Below are 26,162 nucleotides of genomic sequence, written 5' to 3'. Positions count from 1 at the left end.
AGCCTCCCCGCTCCCATCCCAAACCCCTTTAACCCCTTCCTGCCCGCCCTCCCTGCCCCTCCCGGAATTCCCGGAATTCCCGGGATTCCCGGGATCCCCGGGGCGCCGGGATTTTGGGAATCTGACCGAGCAGCATGAGCGGCCTGCCGGACAGGGCGGTGTGAAAAATGGGAAAAATGGATGGAAAAATGGATGGGAAATTGGGAAATGGATGGGAAATTGTGAAATGGATGGGAAAATGGGAAGAAAGGATGGAAAAATGGGAAAATGGATGGAAAAATGGGAAAAATGGATGGAAAAATGGATGGGAAATTGGGAAAATGGATGGGAAAATGGGGGAAAAAATGGATGGAAAAATGGATGGAAAATGGGGAAAATGGATGGGAAATTGGGAAAATGGATGGAAAATGGGGAAAATGGATGGAAAATGGATGGGAAATGGATGGAAAAATGGATGGAATAATGGGGAAAATGGATGAAAAAAGAGAGGAGGAAAATGGATGGAAAAATGGATGGGAAATTGGGAAATGGATGGAAAAAGGGGGAAAAAATGGATGGGAAATGGATGGGAAATGGATGGGAAATGGATGGGAAAATGGATGGAAAAATGGATGGAATAATGGGGAAAATGGATGAAAAAAGAGAGGGGAAAATGGATGGAATAATGGATGGAACAATGGGGAAAACTGATGGAAAAATGGGGAAAAATGGATGGTTAAATGGATGGAAAATGGGTGGAAAAATGGGAAGAAAGGATGGAAAAATGGGAAAAGGGATGGAAAAATTGGGAAAAATGGATGGAAAAATGGGAAAATGGATGGGAAAATGGGGGAAAAAATGGATGGGAAAATGGATGGGAAATGGGAAAATGGATGGGAAAATGAATGGGAAATGGGAAAATGGATGGGAAAATGGATGGAATAATGGATGGAATAATGGGAAAAGGGATGGAAAAATGGGAAAAGGGATGGAAAAATGGGAAAAATGGATGGAAAAATGGGGAATATTCCCAGCAGACCCTCCCCGCTCCCATCCCAAACCCCTTTAACCCCTTCCTGCCCGCCCTCCCTGCCCCTCCCGGAATTCCCGGAATTCCCGGGATTCCCGGGATTCCCGGGGCGCCGGGATTTTGGGAATCTGACTGAGCAGCATGAGCGGCCTGCCGGACAGGGCGGTGTGAAAAATGGGAAAAATGGATGGGAAAATGGATGGGAAATTGGGAAATGGATGGGAAAATGGATGGAAAAATGGATGGGAAATTGGGAAAATGGATGGAAAAATGGGAAAAATGGATGGGAAAATGGGGGTAAAAATGGATGGGAAAATGGATGGGAAATGGGAAAATGGATGGAATAATGGGAAAAGGGATGGAAAAATGGGAAAATGGATGGAAAAATGGATGGAAAAATGGGAAAAATGGATGGAGAAATGGGGAATATTCCCAACAGAGCCTCCCCGCTCCCATCCCAAACCCCTTTAACCCCTTCCTGCCCGCCCTCCCTGCCCCTCCCGGAATTCCCGGAATTCCCAGAATTCCCGGGATCCCCGGGGCGCCGGGATTTTGGGAATCTGACCGAGCAGCATGAGCGGCCTGCCGGACAGGGCGGTGTGAAAAATGGGAAAAATGGATGGAAAAATGGGAAAAATGGATGGAAAATGGATGGGAAATGGATGGGAAATGGATGGGAAATGGATGGAATGATGGGGAAAATGGATGAAAAAAGAGAGGGGGAAAATGGATGGAATAATGGATGGAACAATGGGGAAAACTGATGGAAAAATGGGGAAAAATGGATGGGAAAATGGGGGAAAATGGATGGGAAATGGATGGGAAATGGGGGAAAAAATGGATGGAAAAATGGGAAAATGGATGGGAAAATGGATGGAATAATGGGGAAAATGGATGAAAAAAGAGAGGGAAAACAGATGGAAAAATGGGAAGAAAGGATGGAAAAATGGGAACAGGGATGGAAAAATTGGGGAAAATGGATGGAAAAATGGGAAGAAAGGATGGAAAAATGGGAAAAGGGATGGAAAAATGGGAAAAATGGATGGAAAAATGGATGGAAAAATGGGGAATATTCCCAGCAGACCCTCCCCGCTCCCATCCCAAACCCCTTTAACCCCTTCCTGCCCGCCCTCCCTGCCCCTCCCGGAATTCCCGGAATTCCCGGGATTCCCGGGATTCCCGGGGCGCCGGGATTTTGGGAATCGGACCGAGCAGCATGAGCGGCCTGCCGGACAGGGCGGTGTTCTCCAGGTGCAGCACGGCCAGGCTGCTGCTGATGCGCAGCGCCCGCGCCACCAACGGCGCCGACGGCTCCAGCAGCGGCGTGTTCCGCGCGTCCAGGGACTGCAGGCAGCTGGTCTGGGGGAAAATTCGGGATTTGGGATCGGGGATTGGGGATTTGGGATTTGGGATGGGCTCTGATCCCACCCCAGGGACTGCAGGCAGCTGGTCTGGGGAAAATTCGGGATTTGGGATTTGGGATTCGGGATTTGGGATTGGGATTTGGGATTTGGGATGGGGATTCAAAGGGATTCCATCCCCACAGGGACTGCAGGCAGCTGGTCTGGGGAAAATTCGGGATTTGGGATCGGGATTTGGGATTTGGGATTTGGGATTTGGGATTTGGGATTTGGGATTCGGGATTTGGGATTTGGGATTTGGGATTTGGGATTTGGGATGGGGATTCAAAGGGATTCCATCCCCACAGGGACTGCAGGCAGCTGGTCTGGGGGAAAACGGGATTTGGGATTTGGGATTGGGGATTTGGGATTTGGGATTTGGGATCGGGATTTGGGATTTGGGATCTGGGATTTGGGATTTGGGGTCGGGATTTGGGATTTGGGATTTGGGATTTGGGATCGGGATTTGGGATTTGGGATGGGGATTCAAAGGGATTCCATCCTCACAGGGACTGCAGGCAGCTGGTCTGGGGGAAAATTCGGGATTTGGGATCGGGATTGGGGATTTGGGATTCGGGATTTGGGATTTGGGATTCGGGATTTGGGATTTGGGGTCGGGATTTGGGATTTGGGGTCGGGATTTGGGATTTGGGATGGGCTCTGATCCCCCCAGGGACTGCAGGCAGCTGGTCTGGGGAAAAATTCGGGATTTGGGATTTGGGATCGGGATTTGGGATGGGGATTCAAAGGCATTCCATCCCCACAGGGACTGCAGGCAGCTGGTCTGGGGAAAAACGGGATTTGGGATTTGGGATCGGGATTTGGGATTTGGGATTTGGGATTTGGGATTTGGGATCGGGATTTGGGATTTGGGATTTGGGATGGGTTCTGATCCCACCCCAGGGACTGCAGGAAAAGAAATTTGGGATTTGGGGTCAGGATTTGGGAATTCTGGGAGAGAATTTGGGAATTCAGGAGGAGAATTTGGGTATTCCGGGAGAGAATTTGAGAATTCCAGAGAATTTGAAAATTCCAGAAGAGAATCTGGGGATTCTGGGAGAGAATTTGGGAATTCTGGAGGAGAATTTGGGAATTCTGGAGGAGAATTTGGGAGTTTAGGGACAGATCAGGGAGCAGAATTCCCAAACAATTCCAGCCCCTCTGGAATTCCAGGGAGTGGCCCAAGGGAAATGAGGGGGTTGGGAAAGAACCGGAAAATCGGGATCATGGTTGGGATCCCTGGGATAATTGGGATAATTGGGATAATTGGGATAATTGGGATAACGATAATCCGCCCTTTGTTGGGATAATTAACCCTTTGTTGGCAATAATTATCCCGGGAAAAGCTTCTCCCAGGGATGTTCCACCCTTTTTTTTTTGGGGGAATTTGGGGAATTTCAGGGAATCCCGGCAATGATTCCGTGGAATTTTGGGAATTCTCAGCCACTGTGAGCCCTCCCTGCCCCTCCCAGGCACAAAAACCCTCAGGAGTGGCTGAAATTCCAGGAATTGGGGGGAAAAACCGAGGGAATCTCAGGAATTTTGGGGGGAATCTCAGGAATTTTGGGGGGAAACTCAGGAATTTTGGGGGGAAACTCAGGAATTTTGGGGGGAAACTCAGGAATTTTGGGGGGAATTCAGGAATTTTGGGGGGAATCTCAGGAATTTTGGGGGGAAACTCAGGAATTTTGGGGGGAATTCAGGAATTTTGGGGGGAATTCAGGAATTTTGGGGGGAACTCAGGAATTTTGGGGGGAATTCAGGAATTTTGGGGGGAACTCAGGAATTTTGGGGGGAAACTCAGGAATTTTGGGGGGAATTCAGGAATTTTGGGGGGAAACTCAGGAATTTTGGGGGGAAACTCAGGAATTTTGGGGGAATCTCAGGAATTTTGGGGGGAAATTCAGGAATTTTGGGGGGAAACTCAGGAATTTTGGGGGGAATTCAGGAATTTTGGGGGAATCTCAGGAATTTTGGGGGGAAACTCAGGAATTTTGGGGGAGAACTCGGGAGTTTTGGGGATTTGGGGCAGGAATTCCCGGGAATTCAGGAATTTTGGGAATTCTCACCTTCCTCATCATGTGGGCGGCCGCCTGCCCCTCCCAGGGACAGAATTCCTCAGGAACCCCGGGAATTTTGGGGGAAAACTCGGGAATTTTGGGGGAGAACTCGGGAGTTTTGGGGATTTGGGGTGGGAATTCCCGGGAATTGTGGGAATTTTGGGAATTCTCACCTTCCTCATCATGTGGGCGGCCGCCTGCCCCTCCCAGGGACAGAATCCCTCAGGAACCCCGGGAATTTTGGGGGAAAACTCGGGAATTTTGGGGGAAAACTCGGGAGTTTTGGGGGAGAACTCGGGAGTTTTGGGGATTTGGGGCGGGAATTCCCGGGAATTGGGGAATTTTGGGAATTCTCACCTCCCTCATCACCTCTGGCTCCCACCCTGCCCCTCCCAGGGAACAGAATCCCTCAGGAATCCCGGGAATTTTGGGGGGAAATTCAGGAATTTTGGGGGGAAACTCGGGAATTTTGGGGGAGAACTCGGGAATTTTGGGAATTTGGGGCAGGAATTCCCAGGAATTCAGGAATTTTGGGAATTCTCACCTTCCTCATCATGTGGGCGGCCGCCTGCCCCTCCCAGGGACAGAATCCCTCAGGAACCCCGGGAATTTTGGGGGGAAACTCGGGAATTTTGGGGGAAAACTCGGGAATTTTGGGAATTTGGGGCAGGAATTCCCGGGAATTCGGGGAATTTTGGGAATTCTCACCTTCCTCATCACCTCTGGCTCCCACCCTGCCCCTCCCAGGGACAGAATCCCTCAGGAACCCCGGGAATTTTGGGGGAAAACTCAGGAGTTTTGGGGAAGAACTCAGGAATTTTGGGGATTTGGGGCGGGAATTCCCGGGAATTGGGGAATTTTGGGAATTCTCACCTTCCTCATCATGTGGGCGGCCGCCTGCCCCTCCCAGGGACAGAATTCCTCAGGAACCCCGGGAATTTTGGGGGAAAACTCGGGAATTTTGGGGGAAAACTCGGTAGTTTTGGGGATTTGGGGCGGGAATTCCCGGGAATTGGGGAATTTTGGGAATTCTCACCTTCCTCATCATGTGGGCGGCCGCCTGCCAGCCGCGGGCCCCCAGGTGTTTGTTGGAGCCGATGTTGAGGTGCGTGGCCGACTCGTAGTACTCGATCATGTCGAACAGCGCCGCGGCGCCCTGGGAAAAACGCGGGAAAACCTCGGGAAAACGGCGGGAAAAGGGCGGGAAAACGGCGGGAAAATCACCGGGAAAAGGGCGGGAAAACGGCGGGAAAAGGGCGGGAAAATCACCGGGAAAACGGCGGGAAAACGGCAGGAAAATGGTGGGAAAAGGGCGGGAAAACGGCGGGGAAACATCGGGAAAACCTCGGGAAAACGGCGGGAAAAGGGTGGGAAAAGGGCGGGAAAAGGGCGGGAAAAGGGCGGGAAAAGGGCGGGAAAACATCGGGAAAACGGCGGGAAAATGATGGGAAAACGGCGGGAAAATCACCGGGAAAACGGCGGGAAAATTACCGGGAAAAGGGGGGAAAAGGGCGGGAAAATCACCGGGAAAACATCGGGAAAATCACCGGGAAAACATCGGGAAAACGGCGGGAAAATGGTGGGAAAAGGGCGGGAAAACGGCGGGGAAACGTCGGGAAAACCTCGGGAAAACGGCGGGAAAAGGGCGGGAAAATCACCGGGAAAAGGGCAGGAAAACGGTGGGAAAACGGCGGGAAAATCACCGGGAAAACAGCAGGAAAACGGCGGGAAAAGGGCGGGAAAACAGTGGGAAAACGGCGGGAAAACTGCAGGAAATGGTGAGGAAATTGTGGAAAAACCGCGGGAAAACGTCAGGAAAACGGTGGGAAAACAACGGGAAAATATCGGGAAAATATCGGGAAAATCACCGGGAAATGGTGGGGAAATCGTGGGAAAACTGCGGGAAAACTGCGGGAAAACTGCGGGAAAATCACCGGGAAATTGTGGGGAAATCGTGGAAAAATTGTGGGAAAACATCAGGAAAATCACCGGGAATTGTGGGGAAATTGTGGAAAAATTGTGGGAAAACGTCAGGAAAACAGCAGGAAAACTGTGGGAAAATCACCAGGAAATCGTGGAAAAATCGTGGGAAAACAACGGGAAAATATCGGGGAAATCACCAGGAAATCCATGGGGAAATCATGCAAAAATAGTGGAAAAACAACGGGAAAATATCGGGAAAATCACCAGGAAATCGTGGGGAAATCATGGAAAAATCATGGAAAAACAAGAGGAAAATGTCGGGAAAATCACGGGGAAATCGTGGGGAAAATCATGGGGAAATCATGGGGAAATCACAGGAAAACACTGGGAAATCATGGGAAAATCATGGAAAAATCACCAGAAAATCATGGGAAAAATCACCAGGAAGTTATGGGAAAATTATGGGAAAATTATGGGAAAATCCTGGGAAAATACCAGAAAAAAACCCAGAAAAGCCCTGGAAAAAAACCCAGAAAAATCCTGGGAAAATCCCAGATAAAGCCACAAAAAAATCCTGGGAAAATCTCAGAAAAACCCTGGAAAACTCCCAGAGAAACCCCAGAAAAAACCTGGAAAAATCCCAGAAAAATCCCGGAAAACTCCCAGAAAAATCCTGGAAAATTCCCAGAGAAACCCCAGAAAAAACCTGGATAAATCCCAGAAAAATCCTGGAAAAATGCCAGAAAAACTCTGGAAAACTCCCAGAAAAATCCTGGAAAAATCTCAGAAAAACCCTGGAAAATTCCCAGACAAACCCTGGGAAAATCCCAGAAAAATCCCAGAAAGACCCTGGAAAAATCCCAGAAAAATCCTGGAAAACTCCCAGAAAAAAACAAGAAAAATCCTGGAAAAATCCCAGAAAAATCCTGGAAAACTCCCAGAAAAAAACAAGAAAAATCCTGGAAAAATCCCAGACAAACCCTGGAAAAATCCCAGAAAAATCCCAGAAAAACCCTGGGAAAATCCCAGAAAAATCCCAGAAAGACCATGGAAAAATCCCAGACAAACCCTGGAAAAATCCCAGAAAAATCCTGGAAAACTCCCAGAAAAAAACCAAGAAAAATCCTAGAAAAATCCCAGACAAACCCTGGAAAAACCCCGTAAAAATCCCAGAAATTCCCAAAAAACTCCCAGAAAAACCCCGGAAAATCCGAATCATCTCAGGGGGCGACCAAACCAACCAACAGGGCCGGGACGGGAACGGCGGGAAAATCCCCCGGAAAATCCCAAATCTGCCGAGGGGCCGAGGCGGAATTCCCGAAAATCCCGCCAAGATTCCCGGAATTCCCGGAATTCCCGGGATTCCCGGGAAGGGGCGCTCACGTCCTCGTCCAGGCCCGTGTGCTCCAGGTCGAGCAGCTTGAACTGGAGACGCTTGAAGATCTCCTCCATGGCCTCGCAGGAGCGGTAATCCAGCTTCTCCCCTGAAAACACGGAATTCCCGAATTCCCAAATTCCCAAAATTCTGAACAGCTCCCGGGAATTCCCAAAATCCCCAAACAGCTCCCAGGAATTCCTGGAATCCCCAAAGAGCTCCCAAAGATCTCCTCCATGGCCTCGCAGGAGCGGTAATCCAGCTTCTCCCCTGAAAACACGGAATTCCCGAATTCTGGAATTCCCGAAATTCCCAAAATCCCCAAAGAGCTCCCGGGAATTCCCAAAATCCCCAAAGATCTCCTCCATGGCCTCGCAGGAGCGGTAATCCAGCTTCTCCCCTGAAACCACGGAATGACGGAATTCTGGAATTCCCGAAATTCCCAAAATTCCCAAAGAGCTCCCGGGAATTCCTGAAACAGCTCCCAGGAATTCCTGGAAAACCCAAAGATCTCCTCCATGGCCTCGCAGGAGCGGTAATCCAGCTTCTCCCCTGAAAACACGGAATGACGGAATTCCCGAATTCCCAAATTCCCAAAATCCCCAAACAGCTCCCGGGAATTCCCAAAATCCCCAAACAGTTCCTGGGAATTCCCAAAATCCCCAAAGAGCTCCCGGGAATTCCTGAAACAGCTCCCAGGAATTCCCAAAATCCCCAAAGATCTCCTCCATGGCCTCGCAGGAGTGGTAATCCAGCTTCTCCCCTGAAACCACGGAATGACGGAATTCTGGAATTCCCGAATTCCCAAAATCCCCAAACAGCTCCCGGGAATTCCCAAAATCCCCAAACAGTTCCCGGGAATTCCCAAAATCCCCAAAGAGTCCCAAAGATCTCCTCCATGGCCTCGCAGGAGCGGTAATCCAGCTTCTCCCCTGAAACCACGGAATGACGGAATTCCCGGAATTCCCGAATTCCCAAAATCCCCAAACAGTTCCTGGGAATTCCCAAAATCCCCAAAGATCTCCTCCATGGCCTCGCAGGAGCGGTAATCCAGCTTCTCCCCTGAAAACACGGAATTCCCGAATTCCCAAATTCCCAGAATTCCCAAAGAGCTCCCGGGAATTCCCAAAATCCCCAAACAGTTCCCAGGAGCTGTTTCAGGAATTCCCGGGAATTCCCAGGAGCTGTTTGGGGCTTCCCGGGAATTCCCGGGAACTGTTTCAGGAATTCCGGGGGGATTCCCGGGAATTCCTGGGAATTCCCAAACAGCTCCCGGGAATTCCTGGGAATTCCTGAAACAGCTCCCAGGAATCTCCAGGAATTCCCGGAATTCTGAAACAGCTCCCAGGAATCCCCGGGAATCCCCAAACAACTCCCAGGAATCCCCACTGAAATCCCCAGAAATTCCCAGGAAATTCCCAGAAATTCCCACTGAAATCCCCAGGAATTCCCAGGAAATTCCCAGGAATTCCCACTGAAATTCCCAGAAATTCCCACTGAAATCCCCAGGAATTCCCAGGAAATTCCCGAAACAGCTCCCAGGAATCCCCACTGAAATCCCCAGAAATTCCCACTGAAATCCCCGGGAATTCCCACTGAAATTCCCAGGAAATTCCCGAAACAGCTCCAAGGAATTCCCACTGAGATCCCCAGAAAGGCCGGAGAAACTCCAAGGAAGTTCCCGAGAAAATCCCCAGAAATTCCGGAGAAATTCCTGAGAAATTCCCAGGAAATTCCCACAAAAATCCTCAGAAATTCCTGAGAAAATCCAAGAAAATCTTGAGAAATTCCCAGGAAATTCCCACAAAAATCCCCAGAAATTCCAGAGAAATTCCTGAGAAATTCCCAGGAAATTCCCACGAAAATCCTCAGAAATTCCTGAGAAAATCCAAGAAAATCTTGAGAAATTCCCAGGAAATTCCCCAGAAATTCTGGAGAAATCCCCAGAAAAATCCCAATCAATTTCTGAGAAAATCCCGAAAAATTCCTGAGAAAAATCCAAGAAAATCCCGAAAAAATCCTGAAAAATTCCCGAAAAATTCCCGAGAAATTCCCGAGGAACTCCAGAGGAACTCCAGAGGAAAGAAAAATTGGAAAAAAGCTGGAAAAAGGCGGGAAAAGGCGGAATTTGGGGCTCACCCTTGAGATCCAGACACTCGATCCGGGGAGCCAAATCCTTGAATTCCTGGAAAACACAAAAATTCCTGATTTTCTGGAGGGAAACAGAAAAAATGGGATTTGGGGGATTTTTGGGATTTTTGGGATTTGGGAATTGTGTTGGGAATTTGTGGGGGATTTTTTTTGGGGAATTGTTGGGGAATTTTTTGGGAATTGTTTGGGATTTTTGGGATTTGGGAATTTGTTGGGGATTTTTGGGAATTGTTGGGGAATTTTTTGGGAATTTGTCGGGAATTTGTGGGGGATTTGGGGGAATTTTTTGGGAATTTGGGATTTTTGGGAATTTGGGGATTTTGGGATTTGGGATTTGGGATTTTTGGGATTTGGGAATTCGGGATTTTGGGGATTTGGGGATTCGGGATTTGGGAATTTTTGTGGATTGGGGATTTGGGATTTTTGGGATTTGGGAATTCGGGATTCGGGGATTTTGGGGGATTTTGGGGGATTTGGGATTTGGGAATTGTTGGGAGTTTTTGGGGAATTTTTGGGGGATTTCGGGGAATTTTTTGGGAATTTGTGGGGATTTGTGGGGGATTTCGGGGACATTTCAGGGACATTTCAGGGACATTGTGGGAACATTTTGGGGATATTTCGGGGCTATTTCAGAGATATTTTGGGGTTATTTTGGGGATATTTCAGGAACATTTTGGGGATATTTTGGGGTATTTCAGGGATATTTTTGGGATATTTTGGGGACATTTCAGGGATATTTCGGGGATATTTTGGGAACATTTTGGGGATATTTTGGGGCTATTTCGGGGATATTTTGGGGACATTTCAGGGATATTTCGGGGATATTTCGGGAACATTTCGGGGACGTTTTGGGATATTTTGGGGACATTTTGGGGATATTTTGGGGATATTTCAGGAACATTTCAGGGATATTTCAGGAACATTTCAGGGATATTTCGGGGACATTTTGGGGACATTTCAGGGATATTTTGGGGATATTTTGGGGATATTTTGGGGACATTTCAGGGACATTTCAGGGATATTTCAGGAACATTTCAGGGACATTTCAGGGATATTTCAGGAACATTTCAGGGACATTTCAGGGATATTTCGGGGACATTTCGGGGACGTTTTGGGGATATTTCAGGGATATTTCGGGGATATTTTGGGAACATTTTGGGGACATTTTGGAGATATTTCAGGAACATTTCAGGGACGTTTTGGGAACATTTTGGGGACATTTCAGGGATATTTCAGGGACATTTCGGGGACATTTCAGGGATATTTCAGGGACATTTCAGGGATATTTCGGGGATATTTTGGGGATATTTTGGGGATATTTTGGGAACATTTTGGGGACATTTTGGGGACATTTTGGGGACATTTTGGAGATATTTTGGGGATATTTCGGGGACATTTTGGGGATATTTTGGGGATATTTCGGGGATATTTTGGGGATATTTTGGGAACATTTTGGGGACATTTCGGGGACATTTTGGGGACATTTTGGGGACATTTTGGGGACATTTCAGGGATATTTCAGGGATATTTCAGAGATATTTTGGGAACATTTCAGGGACATTTTGGGGATATTTCGGGGACATTTCAGGGATATTTCAGGGATATTTTGGGGATATTTTGGGGATATTTTGGGAAGATTTTGGGGATATTTCGGGGACATTTCAGGGATATTTCGGGGACATTTTGGGGATATTTTGGGGATATTTCAGGGACATTTCGGGGATATTTTGGGAACATTTCGGGGACATTTCGGGGACATTTTGGGAACATTTCGGGGACATTTCGGGGATATTTCAGGGACATTTCAGGGATATTTTGGGGACATTTTGGGGACATTTCAGGGATATTTCAGGGACATTTCAGGGATATTTTGGGGACATTTTGGGGACATTTCAGGGATATTTTGGGGATATTTCGGGAACATTTTGGGGACATTTTGGGGATATTTCAGGAACATTTCGGGGATATTTCAGGAACATTTCGGGGATATTTCAGGAACATTTCAGGGACATTTCAGGGATATTTCGGGAACATTTCAGGGACATTTCAGGGATATTTTGGGGACATTTTGGGGATATTTTGGGGATATTTCAGGAACATTTTGGGGACGTTTTGGGGTATTTTGGAGATATTTCAGGAACATTTCAGGGACATTTCAGGAACATTTCGGGGATATTTCAGGAACATTTCAGGGATATTTTGGGGATATTTTGGGGATATTTCAGGAACATTTCAGGGATATTTCGGGAACATTTCAGGGACATTTCAGGGATATTTTGGGGATATTTTGGGGATATTTTGGGGATATTTCAGGAACATTTTGGGGACGTTTTGGGGTATTTTGGGACGCTGGGTACCTGCAGCTGGCGCAGCAGCTTGGCGCTCTGGCGGCACTGCAGCTTGAGGCACGCCTGCCGGTACGCCGCCACCGTCTCCTCCCGCGTCACGTTCCGCGCTGGAAAACACGGAACGGCCGCGGATCAGCCGGAAAAACGGGAAACGGGGAACGGGGGATGGGAAAAATGGGGGAAATAGGGGGGAAAATAGGGAAATGGGGGAAATGGGGGAAATGGGGACATGGGGGATAACGGGGAAAATATGGGGAAAATGGGGGAAAAATGGAGAATGGGGAAATGGGGGAAAATGGGGAAAATATGGGGGAAATGGGGGAAAAATGGGGGAAATATGGGGGGAATGGAGGAATGGGGAAATGGGGGAAAATGGGGGAAAAATGGGGGAATGGGGAATGGGGAAATGGGGGAAAATGGGGAAAATATGGGGGAAATATGGGGGAAATGGGGAAATGGGGGATAACGGGGAAAATATGGGGAAAATGGGGGAAAAATGGGGGAATGGGGAATGGGGAAAAATGGGGGGAAATAGGGGGGAAAAGGGAAATGGGGAAATGGGGAAAATGGGGGAAAATGGGGGGAAATAGGGGGGAAAATGGGGGGAATGGGGAAATATGGGGGGAATGGAGGAATGGGGAAATGGGGGAAAATGGGGGAAAAATGGGGGAAATATGGGGGGAAATATGGGGGAAATGGGGAAATGGGGGATAACGGGGAAAATATGGGGGAAATGGGGAAATATGGGGGAAAAGGGAAATGGGGAAATTGGGAAAATGGGGGAAATGGGGGATAACAGGGAAAATATGGGGGAAATATGGGGGGGAAAAGGGAAATGGGGAAATGGGGAAAACTGGGGGAAAGGGGGAAAATATGGGGGAAAAGGGAAATGGGGGAAATGGGGGAATGGGGGAAAATGGGGGAAAGGGGGAAAATATGGGGGAAATATGGGGAAAATATGGGGGGAAATATGGGGAAAATATGGGGAAATATGGGGGAAATGGGGAAATGGGGGAAAAATGGGGGATAACGGGGAAAATATGGGGAAAATGGGGGAAAAATGGGGAATGGGGAAATGGGGGAAAATGGGGGGAAAATGGGGAATGGGGAATGGGGAAATGGGGGAAATGGGGAAAATGGGAAAATGGGGAAAATGGGGGATAACAGGGAAAATATGGGGGAAATATGGGGGGAATGGGGAAAGGGGGAAATATGGGGAAAATATGGGGAAAATGGGGGAAATGGGGAAAAATGGGGGAAAGGGGGAAAATGGGGAAAAGGGAAATGGGGAAATGGGGGAAAATGGGGGATAATGGGGAAAATATGGGGAAAATATGGAGGAAATGGGGGAATGGGAAAATGGGGAAAATGGGGGAAATGGGGGATAACGGGGAAAGGGGGAAAATGGGGGAAAAATGGGGGAATGGGGAATGGGGAAATGGGGGAAAATGGGGAAAATATGGGGGGAAATAGGGGGGGAAAGGGAAATGGGGAAAAATGGGGGATAACGGGGAAAATATGGGGGAAATATGGGGGAAAGGGGGAAATATGGGGGGAATATGGGGGAATGTGGGAAATGGGGAAAAATGGGGGAAAGGGGGAAAATAGGGGGGAAAAGGGGAATGGGGGAAATGGGGGAAATGGGGGATAACGGGGAAAATATGGGGGGAAATATGGGGAAAATATGGGGAAAATATGGGGGAAATGGGGAAATGGGAAAGGGGGAAAGGGGGAAAATGGGGAAAATATGGGGGAAATATGGGGGGAAATATGGGGGAAAGGGGGAAAGGGGGAAATGGGGAAATGGGGGAAAATGGGGAAAATATGGGGGAAATATGGGGGGAAATATGGGGGAAATGGGGAAATGGGGAAAGGGGGAAATGGGGGAAATGGGGGAAATGGGGGAAAAAAATTGGAAAAAATGGGGAAAATATTCGGGAAAATGGGGGAAATGGGGGAAAATGGGGGAAAATGGGGGGCAAAGGGGAGAAAAATGGGGGGAGAATGGGGAAAATGGGAAAAAAAGGGGGGGAAATGGGGAAAAAAGGGGGAAAATGGGGAAAAAAGGGGGAAAAATATGGGGGAAGTGGGGGGAAATGGGGAGAAAATGGGGAAAAAAGGGGGAAATGTGGGAAAATGGGGAAAAGGAGGGGGAAATGGGGGGAAATGGGGAAAAAGATGGGAAAATTGAGGGAAAAAGGATGGAAAAGGGGTGGAAAAAGGGAAAGAAGGGAATTTTGGAGGTTTTTTGGAGGAAGAAATTAAGATTTTTTTCCCTTTCCCAGGATTTATCCCACACCCCACATCCCCCCGGAGTTGGGATTTTGGGATCCCACCCAAAAATCCGGAGTTTTTTGGGAAAAGGCCGGAATTGGATCCTGAAATGGATCCCAAGGAATGAACTCAGGGATAATTAATGAGGACTAATGAATGATTAATGAATGATTAATGAATGATTAATTAACTTCCCGGGCGAAAGCCGAGCTGGGGCTGGGGGGGGGCAGCGCCAGGGGGAGCAGAAGGGGGAAAATTCCCAAAATTCCAGCTGGGATCCCAAAAATTCCTGCTGGGATCCCAAAAATCCAGTCAGGATCCCAAAAATTCCTTCTGGGATCCCAAAAATCCAGTCAGGATCCCAAAAATTCCTTCTGGGATCCCAAAAATCCTGCTGGGATCCTAGAAATCCTGCTGGGATCCCAGAAGTTCCTGCTGGGATCCCAAAAATTATTTCTGGGATCCCAAAAATCCAGTCAGGATCCCAAAAATTCCTTCTGGGATCCCAAAAATCCAGTCAGGATCCTAAAAATCCTGCTGGGATCCCAAAAATTCCTGTCTACAAACCAAAAATTCCTTCTGGGATCCCAAAATTCCTGTTTAGATCCCAAAAATTCCTGTTTAGATCCCAAAAATTCCAGTCAGGATCCCAAAAATTCCTGGTTCGATCCTAAAATTCCTGCTTGGATCCCAAAAATTTGTGTTTGGAAACCAAAAATTCCTCTTTGGTTCCAAAAAATTCCTGTTTAGATCCTAAAATTCCCGTTGGGATCCCAAAATTCCAGTTTGGATCCTAAATATCCTGACAGGATCCCAAAAATTCCTGTTGGGATCCCAAAAATTCTTGTTTGGATCCCAAAAATCCTCTCAGGATCCAAAAATTTCCATCTCAATCCCAAAATTTCCTGTCAGGATCCCAAAATTCCTGTTTGTATCCTAAAAAATCCCAGTTTTGGGGCAATTTTAGGACAACTTTAGGATCATTTTGGGGCATTTTTAGGGCATTTTTGGGCTGGTTTTGGAGCATTTTTGGGCTGATTTCCACCAATTTTTGGGGCTCTTTTTTGGGCATTTTTGGGCTGGTTTTGGGGCAGTTTTCAGGGATTTTGGGGCTGGTTTTTGGGGTGTTTTTTGGGGTGATTTGAGGGATTTTGGGGCTGTTTTTTGGGGTGATTTGGGGGGAATTTTGGGGCAGTTTCAGGGCAGTTTTTGGGGTGATTTGTGGAATTTTGGGGCAGTTTTTGGGGTGATTTGGGGCTGGTTTTTGGGTGATTTATGGGGATTTTGGGGTTGTTTTGGGGAGGATTTGGGGGGGTTGGGGCTGGTTTTTGGGGTGATTTTGGGGCATTTTGGGGCTGTTTTCAGGCTGGTTTTTGGGGTGATTTATGGGGTTTTTGGGGCTGGTTTTTGGGGTGATTTTGGGGCTGATTTTGGGGTAATTTGTGGAATTTTGGGGCTGTTTCAGGGCAGTTTTGGAGATAGATTTGGGGTATTATTTGGGGCTATTTTCAGGCTGTTTTTGGGGTGTTTTTGGGGATTATCAGGACTATTTTCAGACCATTTTTGGGATTATTCAGGACAATTTTCAGGCCATTTTTTGGGATTATTCGGGACCATTTTCAGGCCATTTTTTGGGATTATTCGGGTCATTTTCAGGCCATTTTTTGGGATTATTCGGGATTTTTTGGGATTATTCGGGACCATTTTCAGGCCATTTTTGGGTATTATTCAGGACAATTTTCAGGCCATTTTTGGGTTTATTCGGGACTATTTTCAGGCCATTTTTTGGGATTATTCGGGACCATTTTCAGGCCATTTTTTGGGATTATTCGGGACAATTTTCAGGCCATTTTTTGGGATTATTCGGGACTATTTTCAGGCCATTTTTGGGGATTATTCGGGACTATTTTCAGGCCATTTTTTGGGATTATTCGTGACAATTTTCAGGCCATTTTTTGGGGATTATTCGGGACCATTTTCAGGCCATTTTTTGGGATTATTCGGGACTATTTTCAGGCCATTTTTTGGGATTATTCGGGACAATTTTCAGGCCATTTTTTGGGATTATTCGGGACTATTTTCAGGCCATTTTTTGGGATTATTCGGGACAATTTTCAGGCCATTTTTTGGGATTATTCGGGACCATTTTCAGGCCATTTTTGGGGATTATTCGGGTCATTTTCAGGCCATTTTTTGGGATAATTCGGGATTTTTTGGGATTATTCGGGACCATTTTCAGGCCATTTTTGGGTATTATTCAGGACAATTTTCAGGCCATTTTTGGGTTTATTCGGGACTATTTTCAGGCCATTTTTGGGATTATTCGGGACAATTTTCAGGCCATTTTTGGGGATTATTCGGGACCATTTTCAGGCCATTTTTTGGGATTATTTGGGACCATTTTCAGGCCATTTTTTTGGGATTATTCGGGTCATTTTCAGGCCATTTTTTGGGATTATTCGGGACCATTTTCAGGCCATTTTTTGGGATTATTCAGGACAATTTTCAGGCCATTTTTTGGGATTATTCGGGACAATTTTCAGGCCATTTTTGGGGATTATTCGGGACAATTTTCAGGCCATTTTTTGGGATAATTCGGGATTTTTTGGGATTATTCGGGACCATTTTCAGGCCATTTTTTGGGATTATTCGGGACCATTTTCAGGCCATTTTTTGGGATTATTCGGGACCATTTCCGGCTCTTTCCAGGTTTTTGGGGCCGTTCCGGGGCTCTTCCCCGGTTCTCTCCCGGTGCTCCCCCTCCTTCCCTCCCTCCTTCCGCCGCCTCTCCCCGTGCCCCCGGTGTCCCCTCCCGCTTCCCTCCCGGTGTCCCGGTTCTCTCTCGGTCCCCTCCCGGTTCTCTCCCGGTTCCCCCTCCCGGTTCTCTCCCGTTCCCCTCCCGGTGTCCCGGTTCCCTCCCGGTGTCCCCTCCCCGTTCTCTCCCGGTTCCCTCCCGGTATCCCGGTTCTCTCCCGGTTCTCTCCCGGTGTTCCTTCCCGGTTCTCTCCCGGTTTCGCCCCGGTTCCCTCCCGGTGTCCCCTCCCGGTTCCCTCCCGGTTCTCTCCCGGTTCCCTCCCGGTTCTCCCCCGGTTCCCTCCCGGTTCTCTCCCGGTCCCCTCCCGGTGTCCCGGTTCTCTCCCGGTTCTCTCCCGGTCCCCTCCCGGTGTCCCGGTTCTCTCCCGGTTCTCTCCCGGTTCCCCCTCTCGGTGTCCCGGTTCTCTCCCAGTTCTCTCCCGGTTCTCTCCCGGTTCTCTCCCGGTTCCCTCCCGGTTCCCCCTCCCGGTTTCCCCCGTTTCCCTCCCGGTGTCCCGGTCCCCTCCCGGTTCTCCCCCGGTTCCCTCCCGGTGTCCCGGTTCTCTCCCGGTTCTCTCCCGGTCCCCTCCCGGTGTCCCGGTCCCCTCCCGGTTCTCCCCCGTTTCCCTCCCGGTGTCCCGGTTCTCTCCCGGTTCTCCCCCGGTTCTCCCCCGTCCCCTCCCGGTGCCCGGTCCCCCGCCCCTCACCGTGTCTCCAGGGGTCCTTGGGCTCCACAGCCCCGGACACGATGTCCTCGTCCGAGGGGAACGTGACCCGTTTGCCGCCGCTCCTCCCGCGCCCGTCCCCCGGTGAGGCCCCGGCGGCCGCCGGTGCCGCGTCCGCCGCGGGCTCGGCGCCGTCCATGGCGGAGCTCTGGGCGCTTCAGGGCCGCCGCATCTCCCGGGAGCCTTCGGGGAGGCCCCGGCACCGGCAGCGGCACCGGCAGCGGCCCCGGTAGCGGCACCGAGCGGAGCCGCCGCCGCCGCAACGGCGCCGCCGCAACGGCCGCAGATTCGCCACGGCCGCGGAGGGCGGGGGGGGGTCCCGCCGCCGTCCCGGGTCACGGAAAAAATCCCCGAGGGAGCGGCAGGGACGGGAACGGGGAAAGGAACGGCGGAGGGGGGAAGGAACGGCGGCGGAGGGGGGGAAAAACGGCGGCGGCGGCGCCGCGCTCGTGGCGAATCTGCGGCGGCGAATCTGCGGCGGGGGGGGAGCGGCAGATTCGGCACGGGGGGTGGGGGATTTTGGGGGATTTTTGGGATTTTTGGGGATTTGGGGGGATTTTTGGGGGGATTTTGGGGATTTTTGGGGGGATTTTGGGAAAAGGGAGGCCCCGGGGAGGCGGCTCCGGTATCCGCGGGGCTCGGGGTGCGGGTGGCGAATCTGCGGCGGGGGGGGAGCGGCAGATTCGGCACGGGGGGTGGGGGGATTTTGGGGGATTTTTGGGGATTTTTGGGGATTTTTGGGGGATTTTTGGGGGGATTTTTTTGGGGGATTTTGGGAAAAGGGAAAAGGGAGGCACCGGGGAGGCGGCTCCGGTATCCGCGGGGCTCGGGGTGCGGGTGGCGAATCTGCGGCGGGGGGTGGAACGGCAGATTCGGCGCGGGGGGTGGGGGATTTGGGGGGATTTTGGGGATTTTTGGGATTTTGGGGGGATTTTTGGGGGGATTTTGGGGGATTTTGGGAAAAGGGAGGGGGAAAGGGAGAGGGGAGGCCCCGGGGAGGCGGCTCCGGTATCCGCGGGGTTCGGGGTGCGGCGGCGAATCTGCGGCGGGGGGGGAGCGGCAGATTCGCCACGGGGGGTGGGGGGATTTTTGGGGGATTTTTGGGATTTTGGGGAATTTTTGGGGGATTTTGGGAAAAGGGAGGGGGAAAGGGAGAGGGGAGGCCCCGGGGAGGCGGCTCCGGTATCCGCGGGGCTCGGGGGGTCTCGGGGTGCGGGCGGCGAATCTGCGGAACGGCGGCGAGCGCTGGGCCGGGGAGCCGCGTGGGGACCGGAACGGCACCGGGAACGGGAACGGGAACGGGAACGGGAACGGGACCGGGACAGAGAAACGGGAACGGGAACGGGAACGGGAACGGGAACGGGACCGGGACAGAGAAACGGGACCGGGACAGAGAAACCCACTCGGGACCGGGATTAGGATCGGACCGGTACCGGCACCGGGAACGGGAACGGGACCGGGACAGAGAAACGGGAACGGGACAGAGAAACGGGAACGGGACCGGGACCGAGAAACCCACTCGGGACCGGGATTAGGATCAGACCGGTACCGGGAACGAGAACGGGACCGGGACAGAGAAACGGGAACGGGAACGGGATCGAGAAACCCACTCGGGACCGGGATTAGGATCAGACCGGGAACGGGAACGGACCGGGAACGGGACCGGGAACGGGATTAGGATCGGACCGGCACCGGTACCGGGGCTGGGAACGGGATCCGGACCGGGACAGAGAAACCCTCTCGGGACCGGGATTAGGATCAGACCGGGATTGGGATCGTTATCCAGACCGGGACAGAGAAACCCACTCCAGACCGGAACGGGACCGGGAGTCCCACGCGGGTACGGAACCGGGATCGGGAGATGTGCGTGGCACCGGCAACGGGGCCAGAAACGGGACTGGCACAGGGAACGGGACCGGGAATCCCACCCGGGACCGGGAATGGGAACGGGACCGGGAATCCCACCCGGGATTGGGACCGGGAATGGGAATCCCACCCGGGACCGGGAATGGGAACGGGACTGGGAGTCCCACCCGGGATCGGGACCGGGAATCCCACTCGGGACCGGGAATGGGCCCGGGAATCCCACTCGGGACCGGGAATCACACCCAGGACCGGGAATGGGACCGGGAATGGGACTGGGAATCCCACTCAGGACCGGGAATCACACTCGGGACCGGGAATCCCACTCGGGAGACCCAAATGGAATCTGGGACAGGGAATCCCACCCGGGACCGGGAACGGGACCGGGAACGGGACCGGGAATGGGAATGGGAATGGGACCGGGAATGGGAATGGGAATGGGACCGGGACCGGGAATGGGACCGGGACCAGGACCGGGAATCCCATCTGGGATCTGGATCGGGAACGGGACCGGGACCGGAATGGGAACGGGACCGGGAATCCCACCCGGGATCTGGATTGGGAACGGGACCGGGAATGGGAATGGATCCAAGATTCCCATCCGGGATCTGGCTCTAGATTGGGAACGGGAATGGGACGGGAACCGGGACCGGGACCGGGATCTGGACCGGGACCGGGATCTGGACCGGGACCGGGAGCCCCTTGGAGCGCTCACCCGTCTTTTCCCCCATTTTCTCCTTTTTTTCCTCCCCTTTTCCCGATTTTCCCCTTTTCCCGTTTTTTTCCAGCCGCTCCATGGCCGATCCCATCCCGGTTCCCGTGGCACTCCTGCGCCTCCCGCGGGGCCCCGACGGCTCCGGCGGCCGCGGCTTCTCCCGGGACTCCCGGAGCGGGGCCCATTCCCGGGACCGGGACCGTTCCCGGGACCATTCCCGGGACCGGGACCGTTCCCGGGACCGGAACGATTCCCGGGACCGGGACCGTTCCCATGACGATTCCCAGGACCGGGACCGTTCCCTTGATGATTCCCAGGACCGGAATGATTCCCAGGTCGATTCCTGGGACCGGGACCGTTCCCTTGATGATTCCCGGGACCGGGTCGATTCCCGGGACCGGGACCATTCCCGGGTCGATTCCCGGGACCGGGACCGTTCCCTTGATGATTCCCGGGACCGGAATGATTCCCGGGTCGATTCCCGGGACCGGGACCATTCCCGGGACCAGGACCGTTCCCGGGTCGATTCCCGGGACCGGGACCGTTCCCTTGATGATTCCCAGGACCGGAATGATTCCCGGGTCGATTCCTGGGACCAGGGCCGTTCCCTTGATGATTCCCGGGACCGGGACCGTTCCCATGCCCATTCCCGGGACCGGGACCGTTCCCGGGACCAGGACCATTCCCTAGATGATTCCCGGGACCATTCCCAGGCCGATTCCTGTGCCCGGGCCGGTTCCCGTGCCGATTCCCAGGACCGGAACGATTCCCGGGACAATTCCCAGGACCGGAACGATTCCCGGGACAATTCCCGTGCCCGGAACGATTCCCGGGATTGGGACCGTTCCCGGGACAATTCCCAGGACCGGAACGATTCCCGGGACAATTCCCAGGACCGGAACGATTCCCGGGTCGATTCTCATGCCCGGAACGATTCCCGGGACAATTCCCAGGACCGGAACGATTCCCGGGACAATTCCCGTGCCCGGAACGATTCCCGGGTCGATTCTCATGCCCGGAACGATTCCCGTGCCGATTCCCAGGACCGGAACGATTCCCGGGACAATTCCCAGGACTGGAACGATTCCCGGGTCGATTCCCGTGCCCGTGCCGATTCCCGTGCCGGTTCCGGTGCCGGTGCCGATTCCCGGGGCGCGGCGGCGGCGCTGCGGGCGCGGTTCCTGGCGCTGCTGGGCCGGGCGCGGGGCCGGCGGGCGCGGTTCCGCCTCCGCTCCGGTCTCCGGCTCCGCGCCGACTTCGGCGCCGCCGACCTCCAGAGCGGCCACTTCCAGGTGAGCCCGGCTCCCGCTTTCCCGCTTTTCCCGCTGTATTCCCGCTTTCCCGGTTTTCCGGCTGTATTCCCGCTTTTCCGGCTGTATTCCCAAATTTCCCGGCTGTATTCCCGCTTTTCCCGCTGTATTCCCGCTTTTCCCGGCTGTGTTCCCAGCTGTATTCCCAAATTTCCAGCTGTATTCCCACTTTTCCAGCTGTATTCCCAAATTTCCGGCTGTATTCCCGAATTTCCCAGCTCTGGTCCCGATTTTCCCAGCTGTATTCCCGAATTTCCCGGCTGTATTCCCGCTTTTCCGGCTGTATTCCCGGTTTCCCGGCTGTGTTCCCAAATTTCCGGCTGTATTCCCGAATTTCCCGGCTGTATTCACGGTTTTTCACCCTTTTTTCTGGCTTTATTCCCGCTTTTCCTGGCTGTATTCCCGGTTTTCCGGCTGTATTCCCGGTTTTCCGGCTGTATTCCCGAATTTCCCGGCTGTGTTCCCAAATTTACTGGCTGTATTCCCACTTTTCCGGCTGTATTCCCGGTTTTCCCGGCTGTATTCCCAGTTTTCTGGCTGTATTCCCGGTTTTCCGGCTGTATTCCTGAATTTCCCGGCTGTATTCCCGCTTTTCCAGCTGTATTCCCGGTTTCCCGGCTGTATTCCCAAATTTCCGGCTGTATTCCCGGTTTTCCGGCTGTATTCCTGAATTTCCCGGCTGTATTCCCGCTTTTCCAGCTGTATTCCCGGTTTCCCGGCTGTATTCCCAAATTTCCGGCTGTATTCCCGCTTTTCCGGCTGTGTTCCCGAATTTCCCAGCTGTATTCCCAAATTTCCCGGCTGTGTTCCCAAATTTCCGGCTGTATTCCCGAATTTCCCAGCTGTGTTCCCGATTTTTCACCCTTTTTTCTGGCTTTATCCCCAGTTTTCCTGGCTGTGTTCCCAAATTTCCAGCTGTATTCCCAAATTTCCCGGCTGTATTCCCAGTTTTCCCGGCTGTATTCCCGGTTTTCCAGCTGTATTCCCGAATTTCCCGGCTGTATTCCCGGTTTCCCGGCTGTATTCCCAGTTTTCCGGCTGTATTCCCAGTTTTCCGACTGTATTCCCGAATTTCCCAGCTGTGTTCCCAAATTTCCCGGCTGTATTCCCGGTTTCCCGGCTGTATTCCCGCTTTTCCGGCTGTGTTCCCGGTTTCCCAGCTGTATTCCCAAATTTCCCGGCTGTATTCACGGTTTTTCACCCTTTTTTCCGGCTTTATTCCCGCTTTTCCTGGCTGTATCCCCAGTTTTCCGGCTGTATTCCTGAATTTCCCGGCTGTATTCCCGGTTTTCCGGCTGTATTCCCAAATTTCCCGGCTGTATTCCTGATTTTCCCAGCTGTATTCCCAAATTTCCGGCTGTATTCCCGGTTTTCCGGCTGTATTCCTGAATTTCCCGGCTGTATTCCCGCTTTTCCGGCTGTGTTCCCGGTTTCTCCCCCTTTTTCTGGCTTTATCCCCAAATTTCCCGGCTGTATTCCCGAATTTCCCGGCTGTATTCCCGAATTTCCCGGCTGTGTTCCCGAATTTCCCGGCTGTGTTCCCGAATTTCCCGGCTTTATTCCCGGTTTTCCGGCTGTGTTCCCGAATTTCCCAGCTGTATTCCCACTTTTCTGGCTGTGTTCCCGAATTTCCCGGCTGTGTTCCCGGTTTTCCGGCTTTATTCCCGAATTTCCCAGCTTTATTCCCGGTTTTCCCCCCTTTTTCCCAGCTGTATTCCCGGTTTTCCCGGCTTTATTCCCGGTTTTCCGGCTGTATTCCCACTTTCCCGGTGGTATTCCCGCTTTTATTCCTGGTTTTCCCGGCTTTATTCCTGGTTTTCCTCCTTTTTTTTTCTGGCTCTATTCCTGGTTTTCCCCTTTTTTTCCTGTTTTATTCCCGGTTTTCCTCCTGGTTTCTGCCTTTATTCCCAGCTTTATTCCCAATTTTCCCGGCTTTATTCCCAGTTTTTCCCCTTTTTTCTCCCTCTATTCCCCCTTTTTCCTCATTTTCCCCTTTTTCTTTGGATTTTCCCCACTTTTCCCCTTTTTCTTTGGATTTTTCCCCTTTTTCTTTGGATTTTCCCCCTTTTTCTTTGGATTTTCCCCTTTTTCTTTGGATTTTTCCCCTTTTTCTTTGGATTTTCCCCTTTTTCTTTGGATTTTTCCCCTTTTTCTTTGGATTTTCCCCTTTTTCTTTGGATTTTCCCCCTTTTTCTTTGGATTTTCCCCTTTTTCTTTGGATTTTTCCCCTTTTTCTTTGGATTTTCCCCTTTTTCTTTGGATTTTTCCCCTTTTTCTTTGGATTTTCCCCCTTTTTCTTTGGATTTTCCCCTTTTTCTTTGGATTTTTCCCCTTTTTCTTTGCATTTTCCCCTTTTTCTTTGGATTTTCCCCTTTTTCTTTGGATTTTCCCCTTTTTCTTTGCATTTTCCCCCTTTTTCTTTGCATTTTTCCCACTTTTCCCCTTTTTCTTTGGATTTTCCCCTTTTTCTTCAGATTTTTCCCCTTTTCCTTTGGATTTTTCCCCTTTTCCTTTGGATTTTTCCCCTTTTCCTTTTGATTTTCCCCTTTTTCTTTGGATTTTCCCCCCTTTTTATTTGGATTTTTCCCACTTTTCCCCTTTTTCTTTGGATTTTCCCCTTTTCCTTTGGATTTTCCCCTTTTTTCTTTGGATTTTCCCCTTTCTCTTTGGATTTTTCCCACTTTTCCCCTTTTTCTTTGCATTTTCCCCTTTTTCTTTGGATTTTCCCCTTTTTCTTTGGAATTTTCCCCTTTTTCTTTGGATTTTCCCCTTTTCCTTTGGATTTTCCCCCTTTTCCTTTGGAATGTTCCCCCTTTTTCTCTGGAATTTCCCTTTTTTCCCGTTTTTTTTCCCGTTTTTCCTGATTTTTCCCTCTTTTCCAGGTGGATTCTCTGCAGACGCCGCTGGGAGTCGAGCGCGCGGCGCTGCTGCGCTGCGGAGACGTGCTGGAATTCTGCTTCCCGCTGGAATTCCCGGAATTCCGGCAGCTCCCAAACTCCCCTCTGGAATGAGCCCAGAATTCCCGGAATTCCCCTCTGGAATGAGCCAGAATTCCCGGAATTCTCCTCTGGAATGAGCCGCAATTCCCGGAATTCTCCTCTGGGATGAGCCCAGAATTCCCGGAATTCTCCTCTGGAATGAGCTGGAATTCCCGGAATTCTCCTCTGGAATGAGCCGGAATTCCCGGAATTCCCCTCTGGAATGAGCCGCAATTCCCGGAATTCCCCTCTGGAATGAGCCGGAATTCCCGGAATTGTCCTCTGGAATGAGCCGGAATTCCCAGAATTCTCCTCTGGAATGAGCCCAGAATTCCCAGAATTCCCCTCTGGAATGAGCCCAGAATTCCCGGAATTCTCCTCTGGAATGAGCCCAGAATTCCCGGAATTCCCCTCTGGAATGAGCCCAGAATTCCCGGAATTCTCCTCTGGAATTCCCGGAATTCCCGGAATTCTCCTCTGGAATGAGCCGGAATTCCCGGAATTCTCCTCCCCTCTGGAATGAGCCCAGAATTCCTTGAATTCTCCTCCCCTCTGGAATTCCCGGAATTCTCCTCCCCTCTGGAATTCCCGGAATTCTCCTCCCCTCTGGAATTCCCGGAATTCTCCTCCCCTCTGGAATTCCCGGATCCATCCCCCGTGGGAATAAACGGATTTTTTTCTGCTTTTTCCACGATTTTTTCCTGCCTTTTTCTGGATTTTTCCTGGAATTTTCCCCCTTTTTCCAGACCTTTTCCCATTTTCCTTCCTTTTTCCTTCCCCTTTCCCACTTTATCCCCTTTTCCTTCCCCCTTTTCCTGCCTTTCCCATTTTTTCTGCCTTTTCCCACTTTTTTAAATGGATTTTTCCCATTTTCCCCTCCTTTTCCCATTTCCCCCTTTTTTTTCCCTTGGATTTTCCCCCTTTTCCAGCCTTTTTTCCCCAAATGTTCCACTTTTTTCTGCTCCTTTCCCAATTTTTCCCTTTTTCCCAACTTTCCCCCTTTTTCCCTGTCTTTTCTCCACTTTTTTTGCATTTTTCCCCCTTTTTTGAGACTTTCCCCCTTTTTTCTGACTTTTTTCCGCCTTTTTTGTCTTTTTCCCCCTTTTTCCAGACATTTTTCCCAATTTTTCCTGCTTTTCCCCCATTTCCCCCTTTTTTTCCAGCATTTTTCCCAATTTTTCCTGCTTCCCCCCCTTTTTTCCAGCTTTTTTCCATAATTTTTCCCATTTTTCCCAACC

At 51.0% G+C, this 26,162-nt stretch overlaps 2 protein-coding genes across 5 annotated transcripts in view; one reads left to right on the top strand and one right to left on the bottom strand.

Annotated features, from left to right (window-relative positions):
* The window catches only part of PPP1R37 (protein phosphatase 1 regulatory subunit 37), a 32,845-nt gene extending 14,525 nt beyond the window's left edge, over window positions 1–18,320 (bottom strand). Inside the window, exons 1-6 of one of the 3 annotated variants that reach the window (XM_085564670.1) lie at window positions 18,041–18,320; window positions 12,276–12,373; window positions 9,907–9,952; window positions 7,776–7,876; window positions 5,506–5,625; window positions 2,218–2,368 (exon numbers count right to left, since the gene is read on the bottom strand). In XM_085564670.1, the coding sequence (XP_085420796.1) occupies window positions 2,218–2,368; window positions 5,506–5,625; window positions 7,776–7,876; window positions 9,907–9,952; window positions 12,276–12,373; window positions 18,041–18,197 (673 nt within the window). In that variant the 5' untranslated portion in view covers window positions 18,198–18,320. Of the gene's footprint in view, window positions 1–126; window positions 157–2,217; window positions 2,369–4,478; window positions 4,508–5,505; window positions 5,626–7,775; window positions 7,877–9,906; window positions 9,953–12,275; window positions 12,374–18,040 lie in introns of those variants that run through there. The other 2 variants (XM_085564671.1, XM_085564672.1) reach the window with 2 other exon arrangements.
* An 873-nt stretch (window positions 18,321–19,193) lies between these two features.
* LOC146764422 (uncharacterized) lies at window positions 19,194–25,618 on the top strand. Of its 2 annotated transcripts, XM_085564677.1 has the most exons (3): window positions 19,194–19,898; window positions 20,710–21,928; window positions 24,829–25,618. In XM_085564677.1, the coding sequence occupies exons 2-3, from the start codon at window positions 20,717–20,719 to the stop codon at window positions 24,955–24,957; spliced, it is 1,341 nt and encodes a 446-aa protein (XP_085420803.1). In that variant the 5' UTR covers window positions 19,194–19,898; window positions 20,710–20,716; the 3' UTR covers window positions 24,958–25,618. The 2 variants fall into 2 exon arrangements, with proteins under 2 accessions (XP_085420803.1, XP_085420804.1); XM_085564678.1 differs by lacking the exon at window positions 19,194–19,898 and having other exon boundaries at window positions 20,105–21,928.
* Window positions 25,619–26,162: the final 544 nt, after the last annotated feature.

This window comes from Lonchura striata, chromosome 34 (genome assembly GCF_050655825.1).
Source record: "Lonchura striata isolate lonStrDom1 chromosome 34, ASM5065582v1, whole genome shotgun sequence".
In the NCBI taxonomy this organism is placed as follows: Eukaryota; Metazoa; Chordata; class Aves; order Passeriformes; family Estrildidae; genus Lonchura; species Lonchura striata.
Note: the sequence above shows the minus strand (reverse complement) of the source record. Positions and strands in the feature narration are given on the sequence as shown.